At 53.4% G+C, this 19,778-nt stretch overlaps 6 protein-coding genes across 6 annotated transcripts; 2 read left to right on the top strand and 4 right to left on the bottom strand.

The window, feature by feature from the left end:
• Positions 1-340: 340 nt before the first annotated feature.
• On the bottom strand, positions 341-2,778 carry J4E79_009865 (uncharacterized protein; the record flags this gene model as incomplete). Its single annotated transcript, XM_049358706.1, has 6 exons — positions 341-1,815; positions 1,861-2,113; positions 2,170-2,265; positions 2,320-2,436; positions 2,490-2,559; positions 2,660-2,778. The coding sequence occupies 6 exons, from the start codon at positions 2,776-2,778 to the stop codon at positions 341-343; spliced, it is 2,130 nt and encodes a 709-aa protein (XP_049206809.1).
• Positions 2,779-6,656: 3,878 nt separating this feature from the next.
• Positions 6,657-7,770, top strand: J4E79_009864 (uncharacterized protein; the record flags this gene model as incomplete). Its single annotated transcript, XM_049358705.1, has 2 exons — positions 6,657-7,586; positions 7,651-7,770. The coding sequence occupies 2 exons, from the start codon at positions 6,657-6,659 to the stop codon at positions 7,768-7,770; spliced, it is 1,050 nt and encodes a 349-aa protein (XP_049206808.1).
• A 62-nt stretch (positions 7,771-7,832) lies between these two features.
• Positions 7,833-8,621, bottom strand: J4E79_009863 (uncharacterized protein; the record flags this gene model as incomplete). Its single annotated transcript, XM_049358704.1, has 2 exons — positions 7,833-7,878; positions 8,092-8,621. The coding sequence occupies 2 exons, from the start codon at positions 8,619-8,621 to the stop codon at positions 7,833-7,835; spliced, it is 576 nt and encodes a 191-aa protein (XP_049206807.1).
• An 815-nt stretch (positions 8,622-9,436) lies between these two features.
• SLP1 (Glycosylated integral ER membrane protein) lies at positions 9,437-11,233 on the bottom strand (the record flags this gene model as incomplete). The annotated part of the gene is made up of 1 exon (XM_049358703.1): positions 9,437-11,233. The coding sequence occupies one exon, from the start codon at positions 11,231-11,233 to the stop codon at positions 9,437-9,439; it is 1,797 nt and encodes a 598-aa protein (XP_049206806.1).
• An 837-nt stretch (positions 11,234-12,070) lies between these two features.
• Positions 12,071-14,308, top strand: J4E79_009861 (uncharacterized protein; the record flags this gene model as incomplete). The annotated part of the gene is made up of 2 exons (XM_049358702.1): positions 12,071-12,458; positions 12,519-14,308. 2 exons carry the CDS (start codon positions 12,071-12,073, stop codon positions 14,306-14,308), a joined length of 2,178 nt encoding a protein of 725 aa, XP_049206805.1.
• Positions 14,309-14,656: 348 nt separating this feature from the next.
• On the bottom strand, positions 14,657-16,463 carry J4E79_009860 (uncharacterized protein; the record flags this gene model as incomplete). The annotated part of the gene is made up of 2 exons (XM_049358701.1): positions 14,657-16,048; positions 16,128-16,463. 2 exons carry the CDS (start codon positions 16,461-16,463, stop codon positions 14,657-14,659), a joined length of 1,728 nt encoding a protein of 575 aa, XP_049206804.1.
• Between the last annotated feature and the right edge of the window lie 3,315 nt (positions 16,464-19,778).

The raw sequence follows: 19,778 nt of genomic DNA, 5'->3' as shown, positions 1-19,778 counted from the left end.
ACACCAGTTTGGCGAGCTCCTATCATTTCGTCATTCTGTACTTCAAAGCTTGCGTCGGTAAGAATGGGTTATTATTCGTATATAGTATCAAAGTCGTAAACTTAGCAATAGGCGTCATGAGAGCAGTAGAGATAGTAAGAAGGTATACACAGAAGCGAATATGCAGGATCCGTAATCTACAACATGCGATGAAACTATGCTGGGACCGAATGATACGCGCACTGAAGAGAGCGTTGGGGGTATATGGCGGAAATAGAAGAAAAGTGCCCATCCAAATAACACCCATGATCTGAAAAAGTGTTCAAGATCCGAAACCAAAAAGATCCATGCGTAAAGTGCGTTAGGCGTTGATTATGAGGTTGCGCTGACTGGTATCTTCGGGATAGGCCCCAAAGACGAAGCGATAGAGCTCGCGCAGCCACTTGAATGACTCGCTGCGGCCCAGCCATTGCACCGATCGTCCAATCTCAAGTGCCGTCAGCCTGCGCAGTGGTTGAGTGTGAACGCTTCGTAGGGTCGGGTCTGCAAGAACAAGTTTTCGGTAGCTCTCGAATAATTGACTTTGCCACGTCTCGGCACCGAAGCTGTTGGACGGTAAAGCACGAATAAAGTCTGGAAGGGGGATCTGGCGGTTGTAGCCGGTGTTGATGGCTGCCTTGATAATCAGCCCTTTCAGACGGACCAGATTGGCATCCTCTCGACCTGCGGTGGCGGTAGAGGAAGTGTGTTGTGAGGCGTCAGAGTATGTGGAAAGGTTGGAGGAAGCGGATGACCAACGATCATGTGTCCGTGTCATGCCAGCTTCTGGGCCGAGAACGAGTATGTTTGGCACGTTGGGCTCGTCTGCGGGCGAGAACTCTTCGCGGTCATCAAAGATGGTTGTTGGTGTCTCTGGCTGCATTGGCGTCGCGTTCCTCGATTGAATGGCTGAATGGTACGACTCGTTGACACTGGAGGATCGCCCAGACCGTTCCGAATATGCAGTCTGGGAGCGATGTGTCATGGAACTGCGACCCACCGAGAAGGCATACTGAGTGGGTCGTGGAGTGCCTCGATCAGGCCGCACCTGCGTCCAGCCTTCACGGAACAAGTCACACAACTCCCAACACGCCTGGATTGCCGAGCCCAGCAGTTCCTCGTCGGCTGGCTTGCCATCCCGGCTATTTTGGCGGAGACTGAAAAGCATTTCTGCCAGGGACCAGCATGCATGGAGCAATGAATCCGTCTCTTCTGGAAGTGAAGTGCGCTGCTTCATTAAGCGATGACATAACGTCAGGTAGAAATCCAGAGTGCGTTCACGGAATGTCTCGGGTAGCGTGCGATCATGTGCGTTGTAGAGATGGTTGTTCAGTTCAAAGCTGACTCTGAGCACCGAATCAGAAGCCTCATCGCCGCGTTGACGCACGTCGAATAGTGCCTGACAAAAGTCGCGGCAAAGCTCCAGTGTCGGTCGAATCTGCGTGGAGGGATTCTCCTCTCTACTTTCGTAGAGCTTCTGGCAAAGTCGCCAACACGTTCTCCAGGCATGTTCCTGCATATCAGGGCTTCCACCGGAGTAGTGGAACATACGTGTTCTGTGATGTTGGCTCAACTTGGCCAGCGAGTTGCAGAGTGTCCAGCATTCGTCTAATGCGCTTCGCAGCGCAGCCACTTCCTTCTCCGACTCCTGGATGCCGTGGATCGCCTGACCCATCGTTTGGGTGCCGATGGACATGGACTCGCCGTCTTGCGATTGTGATGACTGGCTGTCATCTTGTTCGATGACGGAGCTCGCAGAAGAATCCGTGGTAGCATGGTCGTCGTACTCGGCGATATCTGTGCATGTTAGCGCGTGGCCTTCTAAAATGCGTGCAGACGTACCTGCGAGATTGACGCTTTTGCGAACGCTGCGCCGCCTAAGGTCCTCCTCGAAATCTTGTCTTGTTTGGGCACGCGGCGTGCTGCGGTCGGTAACTGAGTTGGACACGGCGGTATCAATGGGCGTGGTGTAGGCAGACGATGTGTGCTTGTCCTCGACATCCGGAAGCATGTTAGCTTCTGGCGTTGACGGCGATACGACAGCGGTGTTATCTGACGTGTTTGCGCTCGATGACCCGCCAGACGTCATCCGGTTCTGGTTCTGGTTCCCACGTCAGCCATGTAGTGCAACCATAACAGAAGGGCACTCACGAATTGTTTAAAGGTATCCGGCGCATGGATGACAGACGGCGGGGCATCGTCGGAGTCAGCCCTGCGCACGGCGGTGTTGAGCTTATGGGTATGGGGCTGTCACAGGTTAGATGAGTGCAGGCAGGCGCGGTAGAGGTGTTGGTATGATACCTTTGCGGGCCCGTCCTGGCTCGCCGGGCTCACTATGTCGTCAGTGCCCGGCGATCTGATATCGCTCATGCCATCTTCGCTTGCACTTGGGTGATTGACCTGGGCATCGTCTTCGATCTGTGGTGGGGTCAGCCCCGCGCGTTCGTATATCCACCCACGACGCGACGTACCTCAGTGTGGTCAGTATGGCTCGTGCCGTTGCTGTCGACGGGCGAGGGGTCGACGGTCGCCGGGTACGGGCTGGGCGGTGGTTGCAGGTGGTCGGACGTGTGCCCTGAGGATCTGGGGGAGTCCATGTTAGCGGGCAGTCGCCAATGCTCTCGCAGCGAGGGCGTCGCACCTATTTGAGAAGACGTGGGCAAAGGTGCCCGGTGAGCTGGGCGAGTCCGTGTAGGGGCTGAATGCCGACATGGACTTCAGGCCACTCGGTGACGGCATGAGCTGCGTCGCGGTTGCCATGCCTCGCGCTGCTCTTGAGGAAGGCACAACAGAGGCTGCGCCAGGACTGCGCCGGATCTACGCTGCGGTGGGAAGGAACAATCACGGGCGGTCGCGCGATGGGCTGCCTATCACTCAGACGACGAGGTTGGCGAGGCTGAGCGGCGGGTCACGAATCAGAAGGGAAGGCGCGAAAAGGGTGGGCGGCGGGCGAGCGCTTGCGTCTAGGGAAAGAAGGACGGGACGAGGCTTATCAGAGCAGGCCAGCTGCCGGGAAGAGGCTCAAGGTGCTTGGTGCAGAGAGGTGTCGTTGTTTGTTTCAACACTGCGACTCTGCCTCGGTGGAGACTCTCAGCGCAGACAGGCGGCAGGCGGCGTCAATCGTCTACCTAGCAGCAGCAGCGAACTGCTCGCCCGCCCGTGCACTACGCCCGCTTACAACACCTGTCCGTTCACCACCACCGCTGGGCGCCGCAGACGAATCGCCGCCCTGGGTCGTGCTAAGCTTCAGGGATGCACTGCAGCTTAAGCGCCCAAACCCACGCTAGATGGCGGGCATGGTCAGCGATCCCGCGCCGTGCGTGCCAGAGACACGACACTGGATCCTCTAGAACAGCCATCGCTACCAGCCTGGCTCCCTCTTCCGTCTGCTGGTGCGAACCCCTCCGATCCATTGTCCTACCTGATGCCGTCCCGCGGAAAGCAAACGGCTGCGCGGCCCTCCAAGGTGTAGGTAAGCAGCCCCTTGGCATCATCTATTCACCCAGCATTAGTTCCTCGCATGGCGAACGTTGCTGCAGACGACTAGGGCCAGGCCTCCTTGAGACGCTAATGCACCCTTCCTCAAAAGGCTCCATCAGGTGCTTGGAGACAGCACAAGTGTGCGGCACAGTCACGGTGCCCTCCCACCGTTTGCTCTGTCTCCAGTCTGGCCCCATCGACAACGACGTGGCGGCCTTGCATCAAATGAAGCCCTGCGTGGTGTGATGACTTCCTGCTCGCAACGGTCCGTCGACACATGGCATCCCAAGAGCCTCTTCTTGCTAAATTTGTAGGATCGTCATCGGTATCGCTCTTCCACTAGTTCATCTCCAGATTCCCCAAGCGTATCAGCGTCCCCGGCTACCATGGGCTCGGATGCTTAGATTGGCCAATGGCATCCCCAACTTTTTGACTGGGACACGAAAGCACACATTTTTTCTCCCACCAACCTACCACAGCTCACGCCGCGCGTATCTTCAATAATCCCATTAGTCTGGCCTACAAGCAGCTACCTGGTCCATGTCCACCTTGACAATGGCACCAGCTGCCCTTCTTCGTGCGACCTGCGCCGCTTCCGCGTTTGACATTAGCCGCGCTCAAGGCGGCTTGCTAATAAGCGCCGTGGAGCACAGGACATTCTTTCGGCCTTTGTCTAACCGACAGGTACAATCTCTTAGATGACTGACAGGAGGCTGCAGCTACGGCCTGCATAACTCATGCACACAGGTCTGTGGCCGATCGCAACGTGCCTTTCGACGCCAACTACGCAGAATGATGAGTATATCGGCGACGTTGGAACCAACACAGTTTCATGCGCAGGGCACGCTACAATGGTCGATGAGCAATGGCATGGCTTTGAAGAAGGTGTCTAACATACTCGGTGCCCCACTCTGCGCCGATAGCTTTTGTGTATACACCCAACCGAAGCGACCCCGCTCTCACGTTATCGGCGCTTACTCTCGTCGTTTCTTTGGCAAATCTCCCCACCACCAACGACATCTAGACTTATTCGGATAATGGCATTCAGATAGTCCGGTGCATCCGGAGTCATGATACTGGGCGGCCTGAAAGCGATCCCTACTAGCGACTGCCACGCGATATCCCAGGATGCTGGTACGATGGCTACCCGAAAAGCGGGCATTCATTCCTGGATATCGTGCTGGAAGAGGAGTTCCTGTGCCGAGTCCACCAACAATGGCAATCATGCACATGTCTCAATCTACAACTGCTCGGATAAGGGCCGCTACATTGGCTTTTGGAGTGTTGTGCATCCCACCAACAGCTGGATTGCCTGGTACGAAGCAGCTCATTGTTTCCTCAATTGTATCCAAGACTAAAGGGCGCTTTAGGTTTGCTATTGTAGATGCACAAGACACAATAGTAGGATCAGCCGAGCGCCCTTTCTTGTCCTGGGCATCGTTCGAAAAAGCAACCCTTCGTAGTGTCCATTTCCTCAATACTAAACCAGACCGGTGTTGGCTTCTCAGGCCAACATGGGCGTCCTCACCGCTGAAAAGGTAACGCAAATCGCGATGAAAGAATTCGAAGCCACCATTCTACCCGTGACGCTATCCACAGCATGAAATCTCCGAGGGGTTTAGCTCTTGGAAAACTCCCTCCCGTGCCGGGCGCTTCTGCAACCCATGAGGTGCTTTGCGGCGCACGTCAGCCTTGAACGAGCATGCCAACGCCTCAGAGTCAAACACACGATTTGTCACAGTCTGCCTTGGGCAAACAAAATAAATGTACAGCCCTGTACGACTGACGCTGTGCGGCAAGAAGGAGGCTCAATGTTGCACCACATCTTGGACAACATGACTGCACGCCTCTGACCATCACCAACGAGTGTATACACAACATGTCTCGGCTGAGGGTGCCAGATGTCGTAATAAGCCCCGGCCAACATTCGGTCATGCGACTGCTACGCAAATGCTCTCCCATACGAGTGCACGCTACATACAACGATGGGGAAAACATACCTGCCGCTACACAAATTCGTTGGGTGTACTGCCTAGCTACAACAAACGCGGCAGCTCATTGATAGAACTCGTGGAGTGATGGTTTCTCCCTCTACATGATCTAAAACAACGATTGGGTCTGTTGTATGTGCGTCGAAGTCATATGCAACGACTACAGGCTTCGTACAAAGAGACGTACCATCTTTCTGCCACCTTTCTTTGCCAGACGCATGGTAATGCGAACCATATACTATCAGCAAGACTCGTAGCGACTTCGGCAGTGTATGCTCGTCTAATGTATATGATCTGGCACAAGTCTTCTCGAGCTAGAGTCGCCTAGCCGTCTACACTCTTGATAATGGGTGAAGGGGAAGCGAGATGTCAGCCAATGAGGTGGTGTTACCAGCCGCTCGGCTCAGACACCTCTTGTCGAGATCTTGCATCTTCCACCATCCTTCAAGCCACAACATTCGCGCAAAGTCATTAGATTACGATCAGTGCTCTCTACACCTGGTATACATTGCTGCGATACTTGTTGACTACTTAGGGCCATGGACAGCTATCGATACACATACTTTCCATCTCAGCCCGATGGGCCGCAGCCTGTCGATCCTTTCGCTTCTACGATGCACAATTCAATTTGATACGCAACGCATCGAGAAGGTCCGACGTGCGTGGCGTTTTCATGGCCTCATTTGGGCGCTCGTTGCGGGGCGAGCTTTCACCGGTATCGTATTCGGACGACACTTTCAGCCTCTTCAGCTGAAAGCCTCGGCAGACCAGTCACCATGTAGCCTAGAGGTATTCGCGCTCACAGCAAAGAACGTGAGTTGTCTTCCGCAATGAAAAGGTCTCTCTTCACAATCGAGTCTCTTACTAGTCGCTCTCACGATATTCGAGTCACCAAGGTGACTTCCTGCACGAGTCATGCCTCTCGTTCGGCCCCCACCCCTTCCACCCCGACCATCCTCAGAATCAGCAACCCCGCAGACGAAACAACCCCCAGCACTTGGATTGTGCAAACGATCAAACTTCACACAAGGGCATAATGACTGGCTGCAAATCAAATCGCCAAGGGCCATCCCCAACTTCGACATTTGTCCGGATTGCTACAACACATCCTTCCGCAACACTCGCTATGCGTCCCTCATATCTGCCGGTCCCGCCAAACCAGCTAAGATGTCTGTTGTCTGCGATTTCTCGTTCCTGTGGGTGAGACTAGCCTATATGTGGTTGTTCCAAATGGGACAACCTGATTTGAGCTTGCTGGGCGAGATCAGTAGCATTGATCCTGACAGGGATGGCATCTGCCCGAACTTCAACATGGAGGATCCAGTGGTCAAGAATGGAGGAAGACCCGAAGTAGTCAGGACGTGGTACTGTCTGCAAGATCCAAAGACTGGGTCGCTGGTCGAAGAGATGACAGCCTGTTCATTCTGCGTGGCGCACATAAACGTCCTCTTTCCCTGCCTCAAGCGCATATTTGCACCGATTGCAAACGGGCAAAGGCTTCTCGCTACCTGCGATCTAATGACCCAGGGAAATGGCCAACAGCGGTGTGTCGAGATTGTTGATCAGATGGCCGCCGTTGCGCAAAGTACTCTTGAAACGAAGACACGAGACACTACACCACTGATCGATTTCGTCAAGAAATGGGGTCCAATTCCTGCCTGTCAACAAGGGAAATTGGTCTCGGGCCAAAAGCAGTACAGCTTCCCTTCTACGGTTCCGGAGTTCACCGCCTGCGAAGAGTGCTACCTCAGACACATCGAACCTTTGTACTCTCAGTCACCCCAACCAGCGATCCTCGCGCAGCTTGAGGAGCAAGAGGCAAAACCCGGGGGCTTCCTGTGTGATCTCTTTTCACCACGTCTCCAGTCCTACTTCACAGACGCCAGTCGTACAAACGACATCTCCACCTTCCGCCAAAAGCTCATGACGCGAAACAACAAGATGCAAGAAATTGAGATTCAGCTTCGGCGTATGAAGCAGGAGATTCAGCAATTTAAAGCGCAGGAGAGAATGCACAGGAATCAGATGATTGTTGCGCAGTCGCAGGCCAGAATCCGCAGTACACAATGGGCTGTCAGCGGCTGGAGCGCACCGCCGGTGAGTACTGAATCGGCTGGCATGTCGCCGTGAGAGGCTACGATGATGACTAACACCTGTGCAGATTGATTGGGGTATAACAAACGTGGAGATGGCGAAGGCAAATGAGAAAGCGATGCAAGCTGCCATCCTCCAGGACAGCATGACGGACTTGGAAAACGAATGGATTAGATACTGGAAATGAACATGCGGTCATGAGAAGCTTGTATCTTAAGACACCGCAGGCATCTTGTATTAGCCTGCACACTAGCCACTCTCTCCATCCTCAACGCGCCTAACCGCAAACTCCCTTCTGCAATTCGGACAAAGCAGACTCCCCATCATAGCCTCAACAAGACACTCCCTTCCAAACCGCTTCCCACAGCACCCCACCTGCTTGATAACCCCCCTACACCCATCCTCACCCGCACCAAAAGCACCCCAACAAAACGGACAACGGACATCATCTCGTACCGCCGTCTCGACTTCAACGGTAGCCAGAGAATTTACATAGGCAGGGGCATACACCTCTGCCGTCTCCCAGATCCGCGGTGATTCATCCGAATTCGTATTCCCGAACTCAATATACGACGCAACCAGCCCCTGGATGCTCTTTGTGAGCCGATATGTCTCCATGCCCTCTTTGAAAGTCTGCAGCGTCATAACCGCATCATCATCTAATCCAGTCTCCCGCGAATACCGTAATATCGCCCGAAGTAAACCTACTTCCTCCAAAGTATAAGACAGAATGACCCCATCGGCCAGCGGAGGCGGGAACTGGTCTTCTGGCCAGAAACCGATGTAGGGAGCGATATAGGTAACATACGCCACCGATTTCTCGACGAGTTCCTCGGCGTAGGTGAACAGCGTCATGTTTGTCATGGTTTCGGAGAGCCAGACTTGGGATTTGGATTGCTGGAGTGTGGTTTCGATGTAGGTTTGCGCAATGCTTGCGGCGGAGATGAAGTCAGAGAGGGTGAAGGTTAGAGGGGAGGTGGGGGCTGTGTCGTCTGATGGCCATGCGCCTGGCATGGGTGGGAGGGGCTCGTAGCTCATTATGTTGGTTGGATTGGATTGCTTGGATTGCTTGGGTTGTTGTTCGTTGGGTTGAGAAGGGATGGAGATGTAGGGAAAGGCCTACATACGTGAGGTGCCAATCCGACCCCAGAGTGAAAGGCGAGGCAGAAGAGCTCGATGGGTATGTGAAGTTATACGACTCGTCTTATCGACGGATAGTTCGGTCGCTGAGATGATCAGATGATTCATCTGAACTATCTACGCATTGTGCAGAGACATGAGAAGTCACCAGACAATGCAAAGTCATGAAACGATCATATGTTGTAATGTTTCCATTTTATTCAAGATCGAACGCCTTCCCAAGCCCCCAAATGTCCCAATCCCAAGCGCGTCAAGGCGCGGTGAATGTACAAATACAAAAACTCCCTCGAAAGACAATAGACCGAGTCCGTCTTTTCCAAATGTTCGTAAATATCATGAACCTCGTTGTCCATGGGACGCTCGAAAAGCCAGTTCTTTAATTTCAACGCCTTGCAATGCTTCCGAGACGCCTCGCTTGCTGAATGGACAAAAAAGCCATGATGAGACCCAGTTGTACGCTTGACAGATGTTCCGAGGGTAGATGTGGAGATTCCTTTCCCTGTGAATGAGGGAGAGGATCGCGTCACATACCCAAATACGAGATGTGATTACTTACCAACTTACCGTTGCGCGTAGAGTCGGATGAATGATACCAGCTCCATTGCGCAAGCCGGTAGTTGATGTCCGTGCTAGACACTTGTGATGCTTCTTGAGCCTAATGCTCCAACCCATGTCTATCTGATACGAGCTCCTTCGTTGTCGAATGCAGGAACTTAGCGGATGGTCATCTGCTTAGTCGCACTGGGCTTCATGGAAGCAGAGCCGGCGGCGGCAACGGAAGGCTGACCGGGCTTCTTCTCGAAGATCTTCCAGAACTTGAGAGACTCGTCGGCAGCAGCGGTGGCGAGCATCTGACCATCAGGGCTGAGGCAGCTGTGGAGAACACGAGACTCGTGAGCGGGGACCTCCATGTTCTTGACACCGGAGGGGTAGCTCCAGATGCTCAGGCTGTTGTCGGGGAAGCCACCAGTGCTGACGATCTCCTTGTAGTGGGTGCTCCAGCGAAGGCTGGTGACTTGGGAGTCTGTGGGGATGTGGTTGATGCGGGCACCGGTGGTGGTGTTCCAGAAGTAGATCTGACGGTCGTTGGAACCACCGCCGGTGGCAAGCAGGTTGGATTGCCATGGGCACCATGAGACGGCCTTGACGGCAGCGCGGTGGTTGGTCTTGGTGAACTTGGGGGCAGCAAGCGCGCGCGCATCCCAGATGTTGACCATGTTGTCGTTGGCACCAGTGGCAAGCTGGGCACCATCGGCGCGCCACTCAAGACCGCAGACCTCTCCAGTGTGCGAGACGAGCTCAGCGATCTTGTGTTGAGCGACGCGGACGTCGTGGTTGTAGACAAGGCCGGAACGGGCACCGGTGGAGAGAATGTGCTTGTTCCATCCCATAACACCAACGCGAGTCTCGTGACCGAACATGCTACGCAGCTTGGTCTGCTCCTCAACGTCCCAGATCTGGACCTCACCCGTGCCGAGACCGACACCAACGTAGGCACCGTCGCCGGACCACTTGACGGAAGAGATGTAGGTATCGGCGGGGCACTCGAGGAGAGAAGCGACCGACCCGGAGTCAGCTGACCAAACGTAGACTGAGCGCTCAAGACCGATAGCGACCTGGTTGCCGGAGGACCAGTCGAGAAGGTTGAGGTAGTAGTCATCGACAAGACCGGGAGCATCAAGGACGCGCTCGGGTGCAGACGGGATGCGACGGCGGCTCTGTGCGTTGACGCTGCTGCTGGGCTTGAGAGGGCGGTTGTACTGGGAGCGAAGGTCGATGGGCTTGGACGACTCGGGCGGCGCAGGCTTGAAAGCAAGAATGCGAGTGTTTGTGTTGATGCCACATGCTGAGGCAAGTGTGGACTGGTATGCAGCCTGGCTAGGAGCTGGCTTGGAGCGAGATCGGCTCTCTTCCTCGTCGTCCTCAAGGCTCAGGCCCTCGAGGGAAAGTGTGACATCCTCCTCTGAACCACGGCCACCGAGATCGAAAGCACTTGCGGCGTTGGCAAGCACGGTTGAGCCCTCCTTCTTGGAGCTTGACTTGGGGCGCTGTTCAGCGTCGAGCTTGCTGGCACCGACGCTGCGGATGGCCTCGCTTGCCGTCCGGTTGGGAATGAAGCGATCGGCGGCGTTGTAGGCAATGCGCGTCTTTGTAGGGCGAGCACGGATGGCAGCCGCCTCCTTCTTCTCCTTCTTGGCCTTGGTGGCAGCAGTGGTACCGGATCCAGTGAGGGCCCATTCTGAGACACCGAGTTCTAACCGGCGAGGAGTGTGTGTGTGGGAGCGAGCAATGTTGGACTTGGGGGAGTCGCGCGTCGTCTTGGTGACGGAGCGCTGGATGCGCGACTTGAAGTCATTGCCATGGATCGACTCGTGTGCCTGCACATCGGGAGTCTGGGTGCGCGGGGTGCGGGGAGAGGGCGTCAGTGGCATCCGACCGCCGGCGGTGCGGGTGTTGAAGACGGCAGAGCGCTTCTTGACCGGAGTCACGCAGACTGCAGTGCTTGCCATGACTGCTAGCTAGTCTCCTACTGGACTAGGATTAGTTGGATTCTTAGTACATAGGACGTGGTGGCATACAGTATGTGGGTTGGGTTCTGCTATATGGTGTAAGGATTAGTATTAGACAATGCTGTAATCGATGCTGTGAAGTATTGATTCGAAAGTAATTGAGTGGTTCGCGCTCTGGAGGAGAAGATGCAGGGCAGTGCGGATGGTAGAGTGCGTGGTAGTGGATATGTAGAATGGCAGGTATGGGGGCGTTTAAGTATCCTTTGTTTACGCTTGCGTTGACCAGGTAACGAGGACGGGACCCTGCGCGAGGCTGGCCGGACGACCAGGACGCATGACATCACATGACGGTGCTCGACCCTCGCCGGCATCGTAGTCTATCCGGTTTGTGAAGCCGCATGCATCGTCGTCGTGTCGGTGCCGCTGCCTGCATGGCCTTGCTTTTACCGCTGCATCCATGATGGCGATGCTTTATAGCGTCTGCTCTCGTGCCAGACTGCGACGCACTTCAGCAGTCTCTCAGTCTATCAGCATTGCGCAGCCACTCACTGATCGCAGATTCCAGCATCTGCCGTGGTGCATTAATAGCAGTAATCTGCTACAGCTGTCCAGTGGCCAAATCCCGGAGTGGCTCGCGCCGTCCGTGTCGGGCACAGGGCTGAGTCGTCGTGGGTCGGCGCTTCCGCTTTCCATGCTCGGGCGGTGAGGGGCGGCAATATGCACGGCCAGCCAACTCAACTTCCTCCGTCAAACATTCTCCCAGCCTAGACAAAGGCCACCTCTGCCCACCGGGGCTGCTACCACGTACCAGACTACGCTATTCACCGCTCACTATCCATGGCACAAACATCCGCTCGATCCGCTTTCCCGTCCAACATCCTCAACCCCGCCGTCACCTCTACACCCTCGCCCAGCCACTCCCACTCCAACACGCCGGGATCCGCCAGCTCTGCCAACAACACTTTCCTCATGTCTGCGAGCCCCGTCCGGAGCCGCAGATCAGCCGTTGAAGGCTACAAACCGAAAATGATTTCGACAATCGGCGCCAAGCCCGCCTGCCTGGTCAATGCCTCTGTCACATATGTCGGCGATGATCAGATATACGCCTTTGGAGGCTTCGACCAGTATACCGACGAGGTGTACAACCACGTCCTTCGCCTCAACCTCGTCACTCGACAATGGAATCTGGTCGACAACTACGGAGACATTCCGGGCGTACGAATGGGTACGTGCTCACCGCTCTATCACCAATGCTACTCCCGTCGCAACTAACATAACGCTTTAGGACACACTGCATGTCTCTGGCAAGGCAGCAAACTGCTGGTCTTCGGTGGTGAGAATGAGCACCGTCAACACCTCGCCGACGTCATCGTATTCGACCTGAAGACCGCCCACTGGACGCAGCCCGAACTCCATGGCCCAATACCTCGCGGTCGCGCTCGGCATTCGGCCGTCATATACGACGATAAGCTATACATCAGCGGTGGTCAGACTGGGCACGACAGTGTACTAGACGACATCTGCTATCTCGACCTCAAGACGTGGACCTGGTCCCGGACATGGAGGTTCGTTCCTCGTTACGATCACGCCAGCTGGATCTGGAACGGTCGCATCTGGATCTTTGGTGGCATCAACGACGAGATGGAGAAGAGCAATGAGATCTGGTGGCTCGATCTCCGCGGCAGCCCAGAGTTCGACCACGCCATGAAGTATGGAACAGGCGACCGGCAACTCATCTCGTCCCGACATCGCTACCCTGTACCAGCGTCTGGTCAACTCGCGACCGGAAGCACCGGTTATACTGCAAACTCGAGCGTTCAGTCATATCATGGCATGGGTTCAAGTCGCTCACCCTACGTTGCGCCTGGCTCCATTTCTTCTCTCAAGTTCCACTCCAGTCCGAACCTACCATCTCAAGCGGCGGGCACGCATTTCCACATCTTTTCATCCGGTTGCATGCTCGATTTCGTCACCCCGGCGGAGTTGAGCTGCGAGACTAGTTTGTCCAGTCTGGAGCTAGATACACTGCGATGGCAGAAGCTCGCCGACGGGAAGGACCTTTACAGCCCCAACTACCGCTGGCACTACTGCACAACAAACCCCGAAGGAACACATGCCTGGCTTTTAGGCAGCCCGATCGAGTCGGCGAATGATGGGAACCACAACGGCGAGTATCTAAGTGATGTCCTCGCCATCGATCTTCGGAAGTATGGCATCCTGGGCAACGAGCTGGCCTCCGACACGCGCTCAAAGATGATGCCTTCTTCCGATGCGAATGTTTCTTCGCACCTGACCGGTATTGGTGCGGATCTTTCCTTGACTTTCGATCAGCCACCCGAGAGCGGTAGTGGCGCAGACTTCATCATCACGGCCGATCCCGATGATGATGACTACGTGGATGTTGCAGTTCCAGACCCCAACGGTTCGTCAACAATCGTGAGTCCTGTATCGCGGCCGATTCACGTTCACAAGCTCATTCTCCACGCTCGCTGGCCCCATTTCGCCCGTCTATGGAGTGCTCAGATGGCAGAGTTCCACTCGAAGAAGATGCACATTCCCGAACCATACTCAGCAGTTCGGGCGTTCCTGTTTTATCTGTATACTGATAGCATTGCGCCAAACCCGCAGAATGGACCCAGCCTGAACGACGTAGCAGGCATGCTTGTCATGTCCAACATCTACGACATGCCCCGTCTCCGCCTACTTTGTGTCAACCGCTTGGGTCGGGAGCTCGACATTGAGCACGCAGCCATAATCTGGGAGCGTGCTGCTACTGCTGGAGAGGACTGGCTCAAGCAGCGAGCTGCTACATTCTGCATGCAGAACTTTGGTAGGGTTGTCCGCACAGCGGGCTACCGTAGCCTCAGTCCGGCGAGCTTGATCGAGCTCAGCTGTGAGGCTACTCCAGAAGCGCGCATCGTTGGTGGAGAGGATCTGGATCTCCTTAGCCAAATCACTGGTCGCTCTTTTGGTGGTAGCAACCGCAAACGCAGTTTGGGTAGCGCAGGCGTCCTCACGGCAGGCGAGGACGACGGAGAGGACGAAGTGGAGGATGATGGCATGGATGTCAACTAATTCAGCGGTTGAGCTACCCTTTTTGTGACTTTACTCCTTGCTCTGCTACTGCACAAGCATATTGGCGCGGCGTTGGTATTTCGAACGGTAATTGGGAGGAGTTTGGTTGGATTTGATAAATGCATTGCGTGGGCGCGCAAGGACTTCGGCGCTGGCGTTCAGCTAATGGTCCCCTTTTGATGGCACTCACGATTACATGATTGCACCCCCGTATTATACCGCTACATAGATGCTACGAAATGTTCCCTTTGCTATCATTGTCTGGCGTCTCTTCTGTGAATTCCGATCTAACACCGCCTTGATCTTCCAAAACAGAATGCCTGTCGACAACTTCAGGCGCATGGCAAACTATCCGTAGCGAAGCCTTCGTCCGCCCTTCTGCTCAGCCATCTGGCAACTCACTGATATCCCCTTGCGCTCCGCGTAGTTGATCGCATCGCGCCCATTGATGTTAGCACACTGATTCGCCTTGATACTCGTCAGCTTCGGAAGTTTGTCTGCCAGCATCTTGATGGACGCCCCAGTAATGTGGGTGTGAGAAAGGTCGATTGTCTTGAGTCCCGTCGGGTACATGAGGAGTCTCTCAATCTCATCATCATTGCAGAGCGTTGTGGCAATATCCAAGTGCTCCAACGCTGGCGTGAGGACGCGTGGGGAAAAGCCGAATATGGACTCCGTTCGCGCATCAGGCCCGGTTCCGAACATGTCATCTGAAATACTATCGATTAGGCCGTGCAGGGTTAACGATTGCAAAGGTTTTCGTGTTGAGCATGTTGCCGTTTCACTTTCGTGGAAACAGATGTCTAGTAGGTTTCCTAGTGTTTCTGGCTCCAGACCTTTGAAGCCAGATATGGCTAGGTGTGTGAGCTCTGGGACACAGCTCTGGTGCAAGAACGGGCTTTGCTGTAGGTTCAATCCACCACCGTCGTTTTCCATGACCAGTCTCTGTAGCGTGGGTGGCAGAAGAGGAAAATGCAGGAGGTCCATCCGCTTCAGCGCCAGGCTTTTCAGTTGTGGTAATTGAGCTTCGTCTCTGGGCCATCCTTGTGGAGAGTCAAAATGTTCCACGGTGGAGAGTGCTAAGGATTCAAGACATGGCGTTCGAGCCAGGAGCTCGTGTAGCCTGAGATTGACCGTCGAGACGGGGGACGACCAATGCATGCCGAGTGTGCGGAGATTCCCAAATGAAGTTGCCCAGTTAGTGACGGCTCCGGCAGGCCTCAAGGCGCCGAAGACCACGTGTTCCAGTACAGGCCTCGCATGCATTATCTGCACTGCAGTATCTTGCGTGATCTCTGGATGTATCGTGAACATCTTCAGCTTTGGAGCGCTTTTGACAATGTCAATCAACGTGGCTGACATGGTGTGTGGCAAGGAGATGAGCTCTAGTTCTGTAAGATCCTTCGCTGCTTTCGCAAGATTCTTCAGTACGTCCATGTGTTCGAAACGATGGATCGTGACGCGCGTCATTCGGTATTCCGAGCGCTTGAAGGCTGTATTGACGAAAGAACGAGGGACTGGTCTGCGGGCGCCGGAGAGATCGAGATGCATCCAAAGCTTAGGTAACTTGGAGAGATAGTCCCTCCATCCCTTGCTGACGCGCATACAGTTGACCATGTGGCGGAAGGAGCAATACTCTAGTACCATTTCTGCTAGCTCAGCGGGCAGAACTGTGAATGGATCGATGGCCGATGCAGGTGATAGTTTTCGAGTGGACTTGTCGTGGAGTTGTTGCAAGAGCTGTCGCCAGTCAGTAATCCATGCAAAAGACAGAGTGGAAGATGTGTCCTCATAACAGGACAAACAATACATCACATACCTTGAAGTTCTTGTCGCTAGGTGGCACATTCTTCATTCCATACTTGTAAATCCCGAGCGCGGTCTCAGGTTTCTCCAACTTCTCCAGAATACTCGCTGTGCGCAAGTAACCTTTAACATCTTTCTTGTTCAGTCTGATCATCTCTCTGCCATCTTTGACGGCGGCGTTGAGGTTTCCAAGCTTGTCGTACGTCGCAGCCCGATGATCGTACAGATCCGCGGTCGGACAAGCCTCGATACCTTTCGAAAAAGTTTCCAAGGCTTTCTCGTATTGTTTCAGCTTATAGTAGCTGCGACCAATCGCCTGGTACTCTTCTGGGGACATTCTGCGCGCCATGGTGATGAGAGCGAATGATGTTTACTAAGCCGAGATGGTATCGTTGGGTAGCGGTCAAACCCAGGGCACGCAGTGCGATTGTGTCTAGTCGCCCAATGGAGCTGCGCAATTACGGACGAGGATCTCCCGGGTGAATCAAAATGATGTGCGACCGAAGCCTTCAGAGGGTTATTGCTGTAGATCTTCCACGGGTGAGATGCAATATGCCAGTTGCGGTGTTGAGGTCGTGGGAGTGGAGTGCTTACGTGCCGGCGACGCGTCGAAAGACACGCTAACACATGACGTGATCCGTGCGCGCATGCCTCATCGTGCGGCGAGCTTGCCGACTCCATCTCTGAAACTATTTCCATCAATACGGTAGCAATGTGTAATGAACACCTCTGGTGGTGGTCATACTATTCTAATCTACTGGACAATGCGTTACTGGTAATTGCGGTCGGCCATCATAACAGTATCACTCTTCTGACAGCTAGCCCGAGGTCACGTCTTGATGAGCCTCATGCGTGGTCCACGCGAATGGTGCTGAATGACATGCCGCTACACTCAAAAGCCTCGAAGATACCGCCCGCCCGTGATGAGAGTGCTACGGCTCGTTTGCTCGCAAGTTCCAGCTGGCACAGTACGAAAACTCAAACAGAAGGACGGAAATTAATCACTCCAGAAGTACCCGTTATCGCACTGGAAATGCAAACAGCTCGAATATGCTCCTGCCGTGCAATCTCGAGAACAAAGAGAGTGGCCTGGCGTAAAGTCAAGGAAGAAAGGACTTCGCAGGTAGAATGAAGTAAATGGGAAATACGAGCAACCTTGGAAATCCGTAGACCCAGAAGGGGTGTTCTTCCAGGGGTAAACAGAGACAGGCCAGCTACACCGAGGAGCCGCCTCGGTTCATTAGACGGGGAAACGACTGACGACCGACTCCAGAGATGAAAGGCCCCCAGACCCAACTCTAGTCCGTCCGTGGGCCCGCTGTTCTGCGACTAGCATTGGCGACGACCTGGGCAATGCACGAGGGACCTGGTGACTTTAGCGATGGTGGGACACATGACTGTTGAGGAGGAGTAGATCCTGGAGATGGTGGGATCCCCACACTATCTTGGGACGTCGGATGGATTCATCGGACATTGGCAGCATCCTTGGTACGGAGGTTAGGTCTTGGGATCGGGTTGACTAAGTCGCTCCGATGGCAAGTCGGAGGTCGAATCAGTCGGGGCAGTAGGACGCCTTTATGCGGCTGAAATACAGTGGATCTGTCAACCATGACCTTCGCATCGAACCGAGACGCAAGAGCTAGGGATCGTAGCAAAACGTTCTTGAATTTGATCTCCGCCGTTTTCCCCAGTCCCAGAGTCCTGGCAATGGGGTCGACGATGGTAACCAAGTGGGATCAAAACAGCAACTCGGTGGAGGTCCGTCACGATGATGATGCATATTCAACAGTAATTGGCGGATTTTGGAGCGACCCTGCGTTGGAGGGAGTGATGGAAAAGTGGAGTGTGATTATCAGTGTGATTATCAATACGGCATTTGCATAAAGCGGAGACCCCGACATTAGACGGCGGTTCCGGTGACAGACTAGAGTGTGTGCCGCTTGGCAGGGACTTAAGCGAGAGTGCGGTGTAGTAGGCCCTAAAGCCTAATGTTACGCTGCGGAAGATGTTACAGTATATACCTATAAGCTTATTAATTACTAGTCTACTTAATCTTATTCTTCTTACTTACTTTAAACTAAAACTAAAATATATTTTACTTATTTTTATACTTTTCTTTAAAGATTATTTATAAGTATTTTAATAGCCTTTTTATTATTAGTAGTAGTATTATTAGTAAGAAATTTATTATAAAATTATTTAAAAGCTTTTAGCTTTATAAGTATAAAGTACTTAATAATATTATTAGTATTATTAAAGATATAAATAGCTATAACTTTATATATAGTAATTACTTATAGCTTAGTAGTATACTTTTAGCTAATAGTAAACTTATACTTAGTAACATAGTTAAAGAACTTTTTTTTAAAAAAGTTAAAGATAATAAATAGTTTATATTTATTAAAGCTAAGTTTTAATAGTATTAAGTAAGTATAAAGCTTTAATTACGCTACTATTTTAGAGTTTTATATATAAGTAAGTAAAAAAGAAATAATATAGTATTTATAAAGTTTTATTTTATTTTTTTAAGTACTAGTAGTATATAACTATAGTATACTTTAGTTATTAAGTTAAGATTTTTCTAAATTTCTATAGTTAAGAAATACTAAAGCTAAGGCTTACTTAGACACGTAATAGTAGGCCCTAAAAGCGACATAAAATTAGGGTTGGCTGTTATATGTGGAGTTACCACGTCGTTGGGGCGTTTGGTGTGTTTTAGCACACGATATGAGAGCCGTCTTTTCCGGCATGTGGAATGCTTGCGGGAGCATAATTTGGGGCGGATTGATGGGGTACTGGAGAGATCGGCGCAGTTTAGCTGGATCCTGGGGTAGACTTGACGGTATGGAGCACTTTCGTAGGCTGCGAGGACTGCTTTCGGTGGTGTTGGTGCCGCTGTCTACTCCTGCCTGCGTGACGAGAAAGGAGCTGGGTCAGTGAAATGCGCCCGGATGTCCCGAAACAGGAAGGCCCGAGATCTGCAAGACAATGCACACATGTCAGCCTCATCCCCACGCTAGGCTTGTGAACTCCACACGAGCCTCTCCCGACTACCAAGCATGCATTGGCAATTTGTCCCGCCATGGCAGAAAGCGCGACCGCGCCTGCCGAGCAGCATCCACGGCGCGACCAAGCTGATCGACCGCACGGCGAGAATATGTAGGAGGAGTGTCAGCAAACCAAGTGCGCTCCCGAAAGCCTGGGCAAATCCTCGGCTGTATAGCAACTTAATCTGAATGTCTTGAGATGCCGCTATCACGTGCGCCGAATCGTCTCCCGGCCGGCAGTGCCGCCCGACGTTGCTGCACTCCATCCCAGGAAGTACAGCCGACCATCGACCATCACAGCAACCATCGTCACCGTTGCAGCGCATGGCGTGTTCAAGCTCCACCAACTGCAGTCTCTATTAGTTAAGATCATCGGCCAAGCTGCAAAGGCTGCAGAGCCGCATGCGCACGGTTGGTCAGACCCTGCATGGGGACGGACGCGAGTCGCCGGTGCATGACGTCAAGCGCCCTCTTGTTGAGACTGAAACCGTGCCTTATGGGAGGAATTAGCACGCTATCCGTACACGGCGGCATGTAGCCCGAGATGGTGCCTTCGACCTACACCGGTGTCCTAGTCGTCGACGAAGTTCCTGCATCATCTTGACATGCGTACCGTA

The sequence above is a fragment of the Alternaria viburni genome (genome assembly GCF_023758015.1).
Source record: "Alternaria viburni strain BMP 2772 chromosome Unknown scaffold_27, whole genome shotgun sequence".
Taxonomy (NCBI): domain Eukaryota; kingdom Fungi; phylum Ascomycota; class Dothideomycetes; order Pleosporales; family Pleosporaceae; genus Alternaria; species Alternaria viburni.
Note: the sequence above shows the minus strand (reverse complement) of the source record. Positions and strands in the feature narration are given on the sequence as shown.